Source organism: Polistes canadensis, unplaced genomic scaffold, assembly GCF_001313835.1.
Source record: "Polistes canadensis isolate GaletaPanama2010 unplaced genomic scaffold, ASM131383v1 scaffold_313, whole genome shotgun sequence".
NCBI lineage: Eukaryota > Metazoa > Arthropoda > Insecta > Hymenoptera > Vespidae > Polistes > Polistes canadensis.
In genome coordinates this window covers 1-14,820 of record NW_014569860.1, presented here as the reverse complement: position 1 = coordinate 14,820, position 14,820 = coordinate 1, and the positions used below count along the sequence as shown (strand labels likewise).

Below are 14,820 nucleotides of genomic sequence, written 5' to 3'. Positions count from 1 at the left end.
ACGTCACTTAAAAGGACGTCAAAAATGAATATAACATAAATTATTTAAGTCACACAGCCGCTCGGTTCGCTAACGCACGAAAAACGCGTTCGTCCGTTGCTTCTCCCCATTATTATTTCTTATCATTTTGTTTTTTCTTTTTTTTCGTTTTTTTTTTTTCTTTTTTTTTCTTTTTCTTTTAAACGCGTTAGAGTATAGCTTACGTTTATCTGTACATATACATTTTTTCTAAGCTTCGTAATACTTAAATGTGTATTTATTAAAAATTAAAAAGAAGAAAAAGAATGAAATGATCAAGACGTGTCGATAATTACAACAATAGACTGCACCAGTCGAATAATTAAGAAATATTAATATCTTATGATTTATTTTTATAACAAATTATATTTTTAATGATATCAAATAAATCATAAAATATATAAATATTATTTTTTGATCGACTCACACATTGGGTCAGTTCACTTTCATAAATATTCTTTTTTTTTTTTTTTTTTTTTTTTTTTTTTCTTAAGAAAATAGTATAGAAAAAAAGACACAGGTTTTTTTTTTTTTTAAACATCTAGTACCTACATCTTGTCTATTGTTATTTTTCTATGATTTATCGTGGAGAGAAGAAATAAATTAAAAAAAAAAAAAAAAGAAAGGTTAAATATATTCCATCGAGAAGTTTTCGATCGGTAATTATGCACTTTTGCATTTTGGTATTTTTGTTGTTTGTTAAAAAGTAACAGGAGGATGAATATTTGTTTTTGTTTGAACGTAGATTGTTTCGAGATAATTAAAAGGAACTCTCGCGTTTGGTACGAAGCTGTGCAGCTTCAGGGCTCGGTGTCATGGCAGGATTATCGTAAGCGTAATCTAAAGTTGTATCTTCGCTAGGATGTCTCCTTGAAAGAGGCGTACTAGTTGTATTAGGTGTACTATTGCTGTTTGAATTATCCTCCGAGGAAGATACGGTTGCACTTATCGTCGGCATAGTCAATTTCAAATTATTTTGATTATTGTTCGGATTTTTTACGTTACCATTTTCTACATCATCCTGTACCTTGTTGTTGTTAGTCGCTTTCTGAAATTTCATCTGTTTTTTAATTAAAGTAATATATTTTTATAATATTATTTTTTTATTTCTATTAATTATATTTTTTTCATAGCTTAAACATTTATCTTTTCTATTTCTTTGTTTTTTTAATATTCAATTTTATTATTAGCTATTTATAAAGAAAATTTTTGTATTTAAAAAACAAAAAGAAATATTTCTTTAAATATAATTTTACCAACCTTGACCCATTTTTTGGAGAACACGTTACGTATCGCGTTTCCAATTTTGTTGCATCGTACAAAAGTTTTGATTAGAAGAAAAACTATGACCATAATAGCCAAACACGTTAATGTTAATGTAACGCTTAACAAAATACGTAGCCTGTCGACTTCTCCTGAAAAATATTCAAACTGTTATTTATCCGTTCGACGCGATAAAAAAAAAAATATTATTATTATATTTTTCTATTTGAAATTCGTAAGAGGGGAGATTATTTCAAAAAAAAAAAGAAAGAAAAATGTAATAAAACACACGCGGAAGTAACAAATTTTCACCTACGAAATCAACGAACCGTTTGTTTTCTTTAGCGATTATAACGCAATTTCGCTTATTCTTTTGATAAGAAATTTTATATTTCAAGACTTTCACGGAGTATAAAATCTACCATGCGCGTCGGTCATTTAAGTGAAAGCGATTTTTACTTAACTTTTAATATACATTGTTTTAAAAGGTATAGTATAAATTAGATAATTAATGTTACCGGAAGAGAACGAAAACGAAAATGAAAACGAGAACACGTGACTGTAGCTTTCATTTGCATAAATAAAATCTAACGGTTGTTAAGAGAACTGGAATTAACAGTTATGCTAATTTCTTGATAATAAAATTTGTTGTCAGGTTATACTATAGTTCGATTATTAGAACGATTATTTAAGTTCAATTATTTGATCGATATTACGAATTTATGCATTTATTCGATTTGAATTATTTTCAATGATAAAAATCCATATATCAAATTAACCGTTCCTTTAATTATTTCCAATGACGAATGTACTATTGTTGTAATTATTTTTTTTTTAATGAATTTGTTGTTTCGTTTATCAAGAAAAATAATTGATTAAGTTTCGAGAAGAAATTTGATTTCGATAAAATGTCGGCATCGAAGTCGTTGAAATCTCCACACTCGGACGAATCTTATTCGTTGTATTTTATTTGAAAGGTTTAAGGATGACTCAACGACGAATTAGCATTCACCAGAGGTACAAACTTACCTCTGAGCTGATCGTACTGGTTCAGTTCCTCACGGAGGGCGTACTGATTTAATTCTTTACGGAGGGCGTACCGTTGATCATAAATATATTCTGAAAAGTAAATAAAATACATGACCAGAATTCATATTGCCCATATTTCGTTCTATTTTATTTGTTATTATTGACAAATATCAGTAATATCAGATTCATATATCGTCAATGTTCAATCAAAAGTTACTAATATTTATTCTAATATTCCGAATGAATTTGGTAAAAAGAATAATTGTAATAAACAAAAATACAAATTGTTATAATGCATATTCGATGGTGTTAACGATCGGTAAATTGCATTTTTCATTGCAATTATCAAACTTATCGTTCGTGCAATATTTAATTTGGTATCGAAGTATAAAATTAATCGTCATTTATTATCGACCAACTCGGATTCTTGTTTTTTTTTTCTTCTTCTTCTTTTTTTTTATCATTCTGAACGTACAATTTATTATTACCGTCGACAAACGTGTTTATATGCGAAATAAATTCGAAGTTAACTAACGAATCAAAATCGATATCATTTAATTTACTTTACTTGGCATATTTTTCTATCGTTTTTTTTCTTGGATTTAAACACACAAAAAAAAGAAAAAAAAATTCTTCATCCTATTATTATAGTATGATAATATAAACGTATAGATATCAAACGTGTATTTAACATTATCTGAACGCAGATAAAATATATGAAAAATATCAAAGAAAGGAATAAATGAACGATGAAGAAAATTAAACGATCAACCACGAGTGAAGTTATGTATCCCATTCCCCATAAGAAAGGATCTAACATTCTCGCCCTGTCACGTCCCTTGGTAAAGCATTATGATTGATCACCGAGTACCAAAAACGTTTATCTCGAAAGAAAAAGAAAACTCATACTGTAACTTGATTGGAAGAAAATCTATTCAGGTTTCCTACCTGCAATGTCATCCATAGAACAAGCACCATTAATGAGTAGAAAAATGATCGAAGATTCACAAGAAACGATTTTTCCAATGTTACGATACAACCAATAGAAATATGGAAATGGAAATAGGTTATCAACTTTTTAGAAAATAATCATTAAAATAAACAAAAAAATTATTTAATTGACTGAAATTAATTGAGACTCACAATTTCCATAGTTTTTCTCTTACGACACGAGAGTTGCATATTAAATTAAATATAAGTAAGATAATAAAGGAACAAAGAAATGTTATGAACTTTTAAGCAAAAAGAAAGAAGAAATTGAGATTGAAACTTATTCGGGATTTCCACTATTTTTCTACATCAGACTCTTGAAGTTTAGTTGATCAAAGAATAAAGAATAAAGAAAAAATGGCGTCAGTTAGTTGAATGCGCAAGCGTCCGATGTTTAGACACATCCAGTTCGACTTTAAGTTGCTTCCTAGCAACCTGCTTGCAAACAAAACGTAGAGACGGTCGTTACCTTCTTCGAGTTACTTGGGTAAAAGGCATCGACCGGATCGACCAACCGTTCACTATGTTTCGCGTGAGGAACGCGATGACTATAACCAAGTGAAGACGAATGAGGAGGAGGAAGAAGAAGTAGAGAAATTACTCGGGAAAACCCTGATTTTCTATTCCTTCAAACATAATACTATTGTGTGTTGGAAAGTTCTATTGATTTATACAATACATTCAAGAATAACAAAAATACTAGACAAAATTTAATTGAAGTATTTTCAATATTTATAAACTTCAATTAATAAAAATTTCATTATTTTATATTTTCATCAATAAATATATATTTATAATTATTAAAATATTATATTAAAATATTGATTATTATTAAAATAAATATATATATCGAATATATGTTTATATGAATGGGTAAGAATATTCTGAATAATTTAATACCTGTGGTTGGTTGGTTGGTTTTGTTGGTTGATTACTTGCTCGACAAGTCTTTGCTATCAAGGAGTAAGAAAAATACCTTAACGTGTAGTAGCATTTATACAATAAGAATCGATTTGGAAGGTAGTTTGAGATAACGCGTAATACCCTAGTATATATATCTAATAGTATATAGAAGTATATAAGTGACTCATTGGACTCGCGATTACACTTAGTTCGTTAATATATATCGTATAATATATATCTACACACTTATCTTTTTCTTTTCTAAACTGATGTAGAAAGAAAAAGTAAACTAGGTCGACATTGGCATAATCGTTGTTTAAACGTATTACTCAGATATTACTGTTCGTTATAAAAGACTATCCTAAAATTTAGAAGTTAATCAACAAAATTTTCTTTCATCATTTATTTTTAATTCATTAAAAGTATGATCCTTGATTACTATGAAAAACATTTCCAACTATTGCGAATTTTTCTAAATTATAATACAAAATTGAATATTGTATTGTAATAAAAATTCTTAAATTTAAATCGTAATTGTAAATTTATCGAAGGTAAGAAATTCGTATTACTAAAACGAATAATGATAGAGAAATGTTTAATTAGGAAATACATATGTATTTGCTGGCTCGTAATTGGTCGTTAAGAGATACCTGCTTGTGTTAATACATTATGTCAACTTTATGTTAGACACCTGACGCAATAATCCATCCTCCACTTCCTCCTCCTCCTCCTCCTCCTCCTTTCTGTATGTCTATTTTTTTCTTTTTTTTTCTTACGAAAGTATCGAATATCTCTTAAAGATCAAATATTTCAATTTGAATTACCTTATGCTTTAAGGTACAAAGATACAAAAGGAATTCTTCTTCGATGTGGAAGTCTCGATTGAAAAGAGGAAACGATCACATTAGAAAAAGTTTACCCTCTAGACTTTTGCCTTCGCGAACAAAAGGACGAAGCTGTTAAAGAACAGGGCCGTATTTATTCTTACTTGAATTTTGTGCAACCTTTGAGATATATCTTCCAAACGAAACACGTACAAAAAAAGAATGATATTAAAAAATAAAAAGGAGCCATGAAAATAAAGAAATAAATAAATAAATAAATAAGGAAATAAAGAACAAAAAAAAAACGTATGAAATTGATTAACTAATAAAAAAAAAAAAAGAAAGAAAAAAATCCCAGGAGAAAATTATAACGAATATATAAAAAATGTATCAATTTGATTTAACTGAAATCACAGCGCGAGGACAAAAAGAAATTAATATAAATAAATGTGAATAAATAAATGAATAATTCAATAAGTTTGGATAAAAATGAAAAAAAAAAAATTAAAAAAAAGATATGCAATAAATAAAAAACAAAATAAATTTCAAACGATTAAAATATATATTTGTTTTTAATGCACACACACACACACACATAATCGTGATGCGCTTAAGAAGGTTCGTAAAAGTACGAATGCGGTCCTGGCTTGGTCGAGAGGCAGAAAAAGGAAAAGGAGGAGGAGAATAAAAATGAAAATGTAGATGAGGATAAAGGTGGAGAAGAAGAAGAAGAAGAAGAAGAAGAAGAAGAAGAAGAAGAAGAAGGTTCTTTGCAAAGACGCAACGAGAAGGAAACGTAATCGGAGGCAAGGTGTAACGCGAGATGCTGAATAAAAGGGGCCCAGGAGGAAAGTGTGGTGGGGTTGCTCCTTTAACTTGCTCCCACGTAACTCAATACATACAATTTTTAAATTACCTAGATCACATCCCTCTTCTTCAAGAAAAAGAGAATGCTTGGTGTGGGGGAGGGAAAGTTGAAAGAAGAATTTGTTCAAGAAGGTGTCGGTAATGTCAGCTTTTAATACTTAACAGATATAAGGATAGTAATTCCTATCTTTTTTACTGCACGATTGAAAGAAAATAAAATTAGATTTTTATCTGACATTAAAAAGAAAATGAAAAAAATAAAATATATTCGCACATTCTATACTTGACTATAAAATAATATATCAAGATTTGTTATTAACACTATTTAATTCTTATTATCATATATAATATAAAAATACATGTTATCAACTTTATTATTATATATCATTAATTTATTTAAATCAATTTTATTTTCTCTCTCTTTCAGATTTTAAACAACAACAATAAAATTGATGCGTTTTTTTTTGTAGAAAGAAGAAAGAAGACTGGAGGAGGAGACTTGTTTTTTTTTTCTTTTTTGTTAAAAAAAGGGAAAGAAAGAAGATTCCTTCCGAGGAGACGAAGATGCCAAAAAGAGAAAAGAAAAAGGAGGTATATAGAAGCCGGTGAGTCATCAAGCTGGTTCGTGGGAAGCCAACGGGGACGGTCAGGTGTAAAGTCAATGGACGCGGTCCTCGTCGAGCGTATATATGCGCTCCGGTGAAGATTTGCGGAAAGCAGGTAGTAACCGGACAGGAATAAAATTATTTCTGTGTCACGCTATTGGACATCACATTTTAATATATATATATATTATCTATTTTGCATTTTTTTTTATGTTCTTTCCTTTTTGTTTTTTTTCTTTATGGTTCTATTATTTTTTAGGCCATACGAAATTGTATTTTAAATATCAATAGTATTATATAATTTTATCCTAACTTTCTATATATATATATATATATATATATGCACTCGTAAAGAGTCCTTGAAGAATCGCATATCAATTTTGTTTTTTTTTTCTTTTTTTTTTCTGTAGAATTTAATATCTCTCTGAAGATTTTTATTTAAATGTTAATTAATTTTTATTGGAAGATCGAATTATTTTTTTATATCGATTTTTAAATTGCATACATTTTTGTAAAGTCATCGAAAAAAAATTCCGAGGTTAAGAGTATTGTTTTGTTTTTTAATAATTAAACGAAATTTATAAGATAACAACACGCGTTTATCGATACTCATTGGTAGGAATTTAATATACAAGCGAATAAGATCTAAAATGATAGTTCTGCTATTAAATTTCACATCGTATAATGCATGGAAATATGATCGAACATAACAACTAATTGCGACGAACTAAGAAATAAATTTCTTTAGGAAAAATATTGATCATATTGATATTAAAGTTTGTTCAGTTTGTGAAAGACAAAATTTATCATCGATTATTCTGAAATTCGCGCGCGTACAAATAAAAACTAATTAATTTCTTTAAAAGAGAAAAAAAGAGAGATAGAGAAAGAAAAATAAAACAGAATTGATTGCATTGAATCTCTCGCGTTTTTCGAAAACTTTTAAAAAACGATATAAATTAATATTCGTCATATATATATATATAAATGAACATTTTAGAAATAAAAAAATATAATTTGATGTACTAGAATATATCACCTGATCAAACATTCGACGCTATCGTGCGTTAATACTTATTTGTTTTATTTTACGTGCGCGCATTAATTAAAAGAAAAAAGAAAAAAATAGTACAAAATAAATGTTGTACAGGTAAAAAAATATTGTTATCAAAGTTAAATCTATGTAAAATTCGAATTGAAATTATGCGTAAGATGTATTTCTGTGAATTGTTTATTAAAGTGAATGTGTATTATCTATACTCGTGAGGTAGTAAATTCATCCGCAGAGCCACGGTAAACTGGTTTTTCATTCATAAAACGATGGCACGGAGGAAAACGTTGGCGTCGTCGTCTTTTCTAGGAAATTATTGTAACTTCTGTCGTAATCTTGTCTTACGTACGGAACGAGAATAACTAACTTGTTTCCTTCGCTTTAACTAACGTATTCAAAAAGTTTATATTATCTCAAGTATACGAGTAAAAAAAAGTACATTCCTATATATAAATATTAGAAAATATTTTAAAATAGATTTAACAAATTGTATTCGTTACTAAGTATGATAATGCATTTTCTTATAGAACGTTACTTTAAATATAATAAGAAGAAGAAGAAGAAGAAGAATAAGAAAAAAAGAAAGGAAGTAATTTGTGTCGATTTGCAAATGTAGGAACGTGACTCAAATTTGTTTAGGTCTCATTGAAAAGATTTCTGTGTTAGAGTAGGGGATGTATTCTTAAAGAAAACCTGTATCGTTGAATACAGGAACCTAACGTCAAGATTTGAATTCTCTATTTTTCTCTTCCATCTTCTCCGTAGTAGCACAAGTTCCTAAGGGTAATATTTAGCCGACAGAAGAGAAGGGAAAGGATCCCATCCCTTTTTAGAAGGACCACCAATGTATTTCGTAAGCATTTTATCTAAACCTTGCACGAACATTCAAAGTTTCCTCTTAACAGAAAAGAAAAGAAAGGAAGGAAGACTCAGCACAGTAAAAAGGTAACAAAAAAAAAAAAAAGAAGAAGAAAATAGAAAAATGCATTAGAAACCTTTGTTAAGAAAAATGTATGATCCATTTGAAAAAGAACCTCTAATAACTGGTCGCATTCTAAACAAATCTCGTAATAAAATTTCAGGTAGATATTTTTGGTTCTTTTTTTTTTCACGAATATATAACAAAGAACCAACCCATCATTTTTTTTCTCTTACCTTGACAATCTCTCCGACAATCTTCGGGTTGATGATTATGATCGTCTGGGTTACAAATGGTCGAGCATGGTCTGCACAAAGTATCGACTGCACTACAATATTCCAAACTTGTGCAATATAATGTGCCGCATTTAGTTGCATTTATATTTAATCCAATTACCATTGAACTCAATATAAAGAGTTCAAAAATAATTATTGTCGAAAATTGAGACATGGTTTTTTCTTCTTTCTCTCTTCCTCTTTTTTTCTTTTTTTTTTTTTTGGATACTTTTATCTCTCTCTCTTTCTATCTCTCTAAGAAATAGTTTGGTTGTCAAAGTTTTCTTTTGAAAATCACGGCGGTCGACTAAGAATGTTAGAATTTCTGTGATGATCCTCGAATCGTTCTCTCTCACTATCGATCTTGGCAACGTCAAAGCTCGACATTATGGGCTTCGTTTCACGCTCGAACGAGTATTCCTCGCGGTCATCTTAGATGTCCTTTAACGGTACAACAACGGAATCTCTTTCCAGGAGGGTTCCATGGACCTATTGATGGACGCTGGAAAGTATAAAAAGAAAGAACACTCATTCGCATGAACGAACTAACGGAACTCGTCTAATATCGATCCAGTCAAAAGATTATCATCGGTTGCCATTTATTCGGATTGGTTGTTTTTAAACAATTTTTATTTGTTTTGTCAAATAAATCTAGAAATACTTATTATATACCTATGCCAATTTATTCAATTATTAATATAAATTGTTATATAGGTTATTATTGTTTTTAATATAATTTGTAATTAATATCTTAAATGTGTATCGTATAACTTTTTCTTTTTTTCTTGGTATTAGAATATAAATACGTAATGCAATTAAATATTTTTTTACGTATGTAATAAATTGATCTCGATGATTACAATTTATTAAATTTATTGCACCATATTTTCTCTTTATTTTTTGTTATCGCGATATGAAGAACGAATTTATGTAGTTACGTATATAAATATGTATAATATATTATATATATATATATATATACATACATATTGCATATTTTATACTATATCAACAACGCTCGAATAACAAACAGCGTATATTTGTTCATAATTGACACGCGAATGACTCACACTTGAACAACGTCGAAAAAAATCTAACTTTATCTTTACGTTCTCTTTAAAATTCCATTACGAAATAAGACGAGAAATTGAACGAGAATAAAGTAATCGATTTTGAATCATCGCTAATCAAGGACACATATCGCGCGCGAACAGAAAATCAAATAAGAATATTTTTGAGTTAACAAAAATCAAATTCTAAAGTTCAATCTTTTTGCAAACCGAATTAACTCTGTAAGCTGATTTTTTTACTAAATCATTGAATATTATATACAAAAAGAAATATTGATCTGGAATTAAAAAACATTTAATGGGTCAATATAATTTTACAAATAATTTTAAATTAATTGTAAATTACACAAGAATAATTAAATATATAATATAATTGGTCAGTGTGTTATATATCGATACAAAACACAATACAAAAATTCGAAATTTTTTTTTCATGTATTTTTTGTAAAATATTATAAATAAATAGAATAAAATTTTATAATAAAAAATCAAGATGTTTGCATACTAATAAAGTAAAATTAGAATCAAAATCAATTATTTCTCGTTAAAATCTACAATTTTGAAATGGGACTGTACACATACGTTCCACCTAACATGATTGTACTTTTCCAACGGTATAAACGTAGCTATACGCGTGTAAAGTTTGTCGTTAAATACACATACACGTATATATGTACGAGTATGTATACGTGTTTTATGCGTCGAAGACGAAAACGTAAATTCATCAGAAACGAAGGACGAAAATGAAACGAATGAAACGGAAGTTGAGTTTCGAGCAGATCTCGTACGATCGGCATGAATGATTATGCGAGCGTGCATGTGGTACGTATCGATTACGCAACGATTCGTAACTTCGTGTTGAAGTTACGATAAGAATTCGTATCGTTAATTTTCTATTTTCTTTTTCCTTTCCGAATTTTTTTTCTTTCCTGTCGCCATTTCCGAACGAATTTTCAAACATGATTTATATATGCTCGGTAAAAAATTTAGAATAAAAAATTACTAATTTATCGATTATATCTATATATATTCATATTTCTTTTTTTTCTTTTTTTTTTAACAGATAATTTTGTTTGTCACCGATCAACGCGAAACTTTGTCATAAAAATTCTATTCGAAAGAAGAAAATTTCGTCGATAGTCAATCAAAAGATCATGTAAAAAATTTTCAAACCGATCGATCGTTTATTTTTTGTTTATCTTTGCCTCGAAATGTATTATTTTTTTTTTTATGACAGGAAATCCCGTATAATTTAGATGGAAGATAACATTGTGTCTTCGTTTATAGGGTAAAAGAAGAATAATCGTAAGAAAATAAGTTCATTTGCGAAAAATAGAATGATGTGTGAACGGAACACGGTAACTCGTGCAAAACCGTGTTCCAAACGAGAATGATAACAAGAAACTCGTTCATTATCTATCAGACCGTTTCTACGTTAGTTGAGACAAAGCACCAAACATGTGGTTAAACGGGAAGACGATGACGTTCGTGTAATATCGAAAATTAATCTTCCGTTTTTCTACGACTTCGTGTGTTATCGTTGACGTACCGAATTCTTGCCGAAGGATTTCTTTTTTCTAATTCAATTTATTTTTAAACAACGACCAACAAAAATAAAATAGATTATTCATTAAACAAATTAATTATTCAAGTTATAACAAAGCCAAAAAGAGAGAGAGAGAAAGAGAGAGAGAGAGAGAATGTATTATATTCTCATTTAAGAAATTTTGTTAATAATTAAATATTACAAGTATTTAAAGTAATTTTTGAAAAACACAATACTTAATTAGATTTTGATTAGGTTATATTAGTTAGTTAGCATACTCGCGTTACGTCGTACTATCATTGTCAAGAAGTTGGAATGTGTGTTGTACCTGGCACCAAGATGTAACGGTGTGCAACGTGCACATTAGCACGAGTACAACGTGCAATAGTTAGATATATGTAGAGAAAGAAAAAAAACTATCTATAGTTATCGTTAGGTACTCAACTCTCTAATGACCGGAAACCGAGTATGCGCACTCGTGCACGCGAGTATTGTCCGGTCTCTCTCTCTCTCTCTCTCTCTCGTTTTGTCTTTACACATTTACTAATGTATCATTCTTTTCTATCTTTCTTAACGTTCATAGCTTTCTATGTATGTTTACGTAAAGTCTGAACATGTCTGAGAAAAACCACGATCTTTTTCTGATTCTCTTACATTTTAATCATTTTCTTTTTCCTATTGCATACGGATGTTCCTTTAGATCTAAGTAAAATAGTTTGCGAAATAAAAGCAAAATCTAATATATTATTATTCCTATTTGTGTGTTATACGAATGATGTAATTGGTTACAATTTTTGTCGAGTATTCAATTTTCAACGATATTGTTTTTGAATTTGTTTGAAATATCTTTAGGAACTTTTTAAAAAAAACTTCGGTCTAAAATAATGGTTTGCAATCAAATCTTGAAATTAAGTTTATTACATTGTTATTCAATTTTCCGTGTTTAAAATATAAGAGTATGGGTTTTAGAATTTTTGTTCTTTTTTTGTAAAAAAAAATCTGCGCGAAATATCTGAATAAATTCATTGTTTTTCTTTGTCTCGAACACACTGTCAAAGAAATACGTTTAATCTATTCGATATTATTTTCAAATGATATTGAAATAAACAAGATCTTTTTGGATTGGATCGTCTGTTCGATTTGCGGTTCAAGAAACGAGTTTGTTCGATATCGAAAGGAGATTGGTTTGAAGTCAGAAGGCGTAGGTTGTGCACGAGCGGTGAAACGCCGGAGGAATGTTGTCCAACTGGTTTCAAACGTTTTGTGAGTTCGAGAGAGAAAATTGAAGAAGAAGAAGAACTAGCAGAAGAGGAGTTTGCTACGTAGGGTACCGTGCTATTCATCTACGTAAATAAGTATTTAAATATGCATATATATATATATAAATATACAAAACATGTTTCTTTTTAGTGTCACGCGTTTTTACTTTTTTTACAAATAAAATTCATAAAATAATTATAATTTAACTATCTATCTCTCTCTCTCTGTAATTACGTATACAAATAAATGACTTTTAAAAAATTTTCAACCGCAAATTATTTGGCTCCCGTTGAATTTATCGATTGACTCACGCGCGTTAATTAAAATAAAATATTTTTTTGTCGTAGTAAAATAATGTATTGTTCTTATTACCCTATATATATATAATAGTGTAATAAAAAGTTCGAATGATTTATTAACAATCAGAATTAAAAAAAAAAAAAAAAGAAACATTGTAAAACAGAAATCAATTGTTTGAACATAATATTGAAATTTCTATGCACATAATTACTTAACATATGGCAACCGAGAATTTTCTTTCTTTCTTTCTCTATCTATCTATCTCTCTGTTTCTTTCTCTTTCTACCTACTTTATAAGAATCTATAGTGTGTACAATCCGGATGACATCGTCTTGTAGAAAGTTGCGTTCCATTAGTACAGTCCGGTCACCCACGCTTTATTCTACGTGTGCTTTCGCCGTGAAAAATGGCGCGCTTTTTAAACTATCAAACAATGTCCTTGAAAGCATTAAAACCCTCCCCAAGTTATTCCCGATTTTTTAATCAACATAATTACGCGAATACAAGACTCGATTAAATAAATAAAAAATGAAAAGCAACGAATGATGAGTTTAACCATTTGCACTTTAAAGTTCAAAGTTCAACGTCAGCCAAAAGGAAGACAGATTGCTAGATTAGAAGGAATGAGAGAGAGAGAGAGAGAAAGATAGTAGACGTGCTGCTTGATCCACGCATCGAAATCTTCGAGAATCGTTCTTTTTTATCAACATGGCGGATCACTGATTCGCCACACGAAAGATTTCCACATTTCCATATATTATTTCGATTTAAATATAATATTTATATATGTTTTTTTTCTATTTTCTTATTCGTAGATTATTTCCTATACGTAGATTATACTTTTAAATTGAATATGATAAAAGCTACAATAAAATACTTACTAATAAAATATAAACAAGTATTTCGTTTTATTAGTATATCCTTTTTATAAAGGAATTTTATACATGATCACGTTCACGATCACACACTGGTACACAATGAAGATGGTACAAATGAGAATACTAAAAAAAGTCGAATCGATAAATCGAATAAAAGAAAAGAAAAGAAAAAAAGAAACAAAAAAAATAATGTAACAGGTAATGCACGCTAATTTTGAGAAACACGACAAACGAAGAAGACAATCCTTCGAGACACCTGCTACGATATCGACTTCCTGCACTCGACTGTCGATCGTAAAGAGGAGAACCTAATAGCAAGTCCTCGGGTTGTTCGATCCCCACCTCGGAAAGTCAGCTCGACCGCAACACTTTTCTCTCTCACTCTCTCTTTTTCTCTCCCTCTTTCTGTCTTTTTCTACGACCAGTTGTTTGTTCCCAGTGTGCAGAAGAGCACCTGCCCCCTACCACTAACAGCCATACTCTTTTCTTTCTTTTTCCCACTCTCTTTCCTTCTTTCTCTTTCTTTCGTTTAAACCTAATCACCCCCACTATGTTACAGGCTCGCTACTTGACGTTTACCTGTTGCCAGCCTGCGCGCGCAAGTTCGCGGTTTTCCACGTTTCTTTTAACACACGAGTGTTGCTTCAAAAGTTCTCGTTAGTTTTTAATTATTATATAGTAAGCGATATTGGATTTACGCGATTCATTATTATTTTATCGTTAAAGGTTAATAATTTGAATAATGATCAAATAAAATATTATGCATTACGCCATTAAGGATAATAGGAAATAGAAAATCAAACGTAGACCCGTTGAAATTGTAGACCTGAAACAGATACTAAAAAACATTAACCATTATATTAATAGAAATCTTTAAAATTTCTAATACATTTCACAAATATTTCAAGTTAGAATATATTTGTCTGATCATTATTATTAATAATAATTTTTCATATTTTATATTTTGTGTTTGTGTATATGCCTTCAGAAATGCATTTATACATATAGTTTAAAAAGTGTAA

The 14,820-nt window shown here is 29.4% G+C and overlaps 1 protein-coding gene across 3 annotated transcripts; it reads right to left on the bottom strand.

Annotated features, from left to right (window-relative positions):
- Nucleotides 1-578: 578 nt before the first annotated feature.
- LOC106791514 (protein grindelwald) lies at nt 579-14,486 on the bottom strand. 3 transcript variants are annotated; one of them, XM_014757192.1, is made up of 5 exons: nt 13,802-14,486; nt 8,706-9,246; nt 2,311-2,400; nt 1,279-1,430; nt 579-1,066 (listed from the first exon to the last, which is right to left on the bottom strand). In XM_014757192.1, exons 2-5 carry the CDS (start codon nt 8,917-8,919, stop codon nt 779-781), a joined length of 744 nt encoding a protein of 247 aa, XP_014612678.1. In that variant the 5' UTR covers nt 8,920-9,246; nt 13,802-14,486; the 3' UTR covers nt 579-778. The 3 variants fall into 3 exon arrangements, with proteins under 3 accessions (XP_014612678.1, XP_014612676.1, XP_014612677.1); XM_014757190.1 differs by having other exon boundaries at nt 1,279-1,433; nt 13,802-14,484; XM_014757191.1 differs by lacking the exon at nt 13,802-14,486 and adding an exon at nt 13,211-13,470 and having other exon boundaries at nt 1,279-1,433.
- Between the last annotated feature and the right edge of the window lie 334 nt (nt 14,487-14,820).

Bases quoted from the DNA above. Each gene is read 5' to 3' on its own strand.
- LOC106791514 (XM_014757190.1), bottom strand. From the start codon at position 8,919: ATGTCTCAATTTTCGACAATAATTATTTTTGAACTCTTTATATTGAGT. The intron at 2,401-8,705 runs GTAAGAGAAAAA...TTTACTTTTCAG, and splicing joins TTGTCGGAGAGATTGTCAAG to AATATATTTATGATCAACGG. The intron at 1,067-1,278 runs GTTGGTAAAATT...ATGAAATTTCAG, and splicing joins TCTCCAAAAAATGGGTCAAG to AAAGCGACTAACAACAACAA.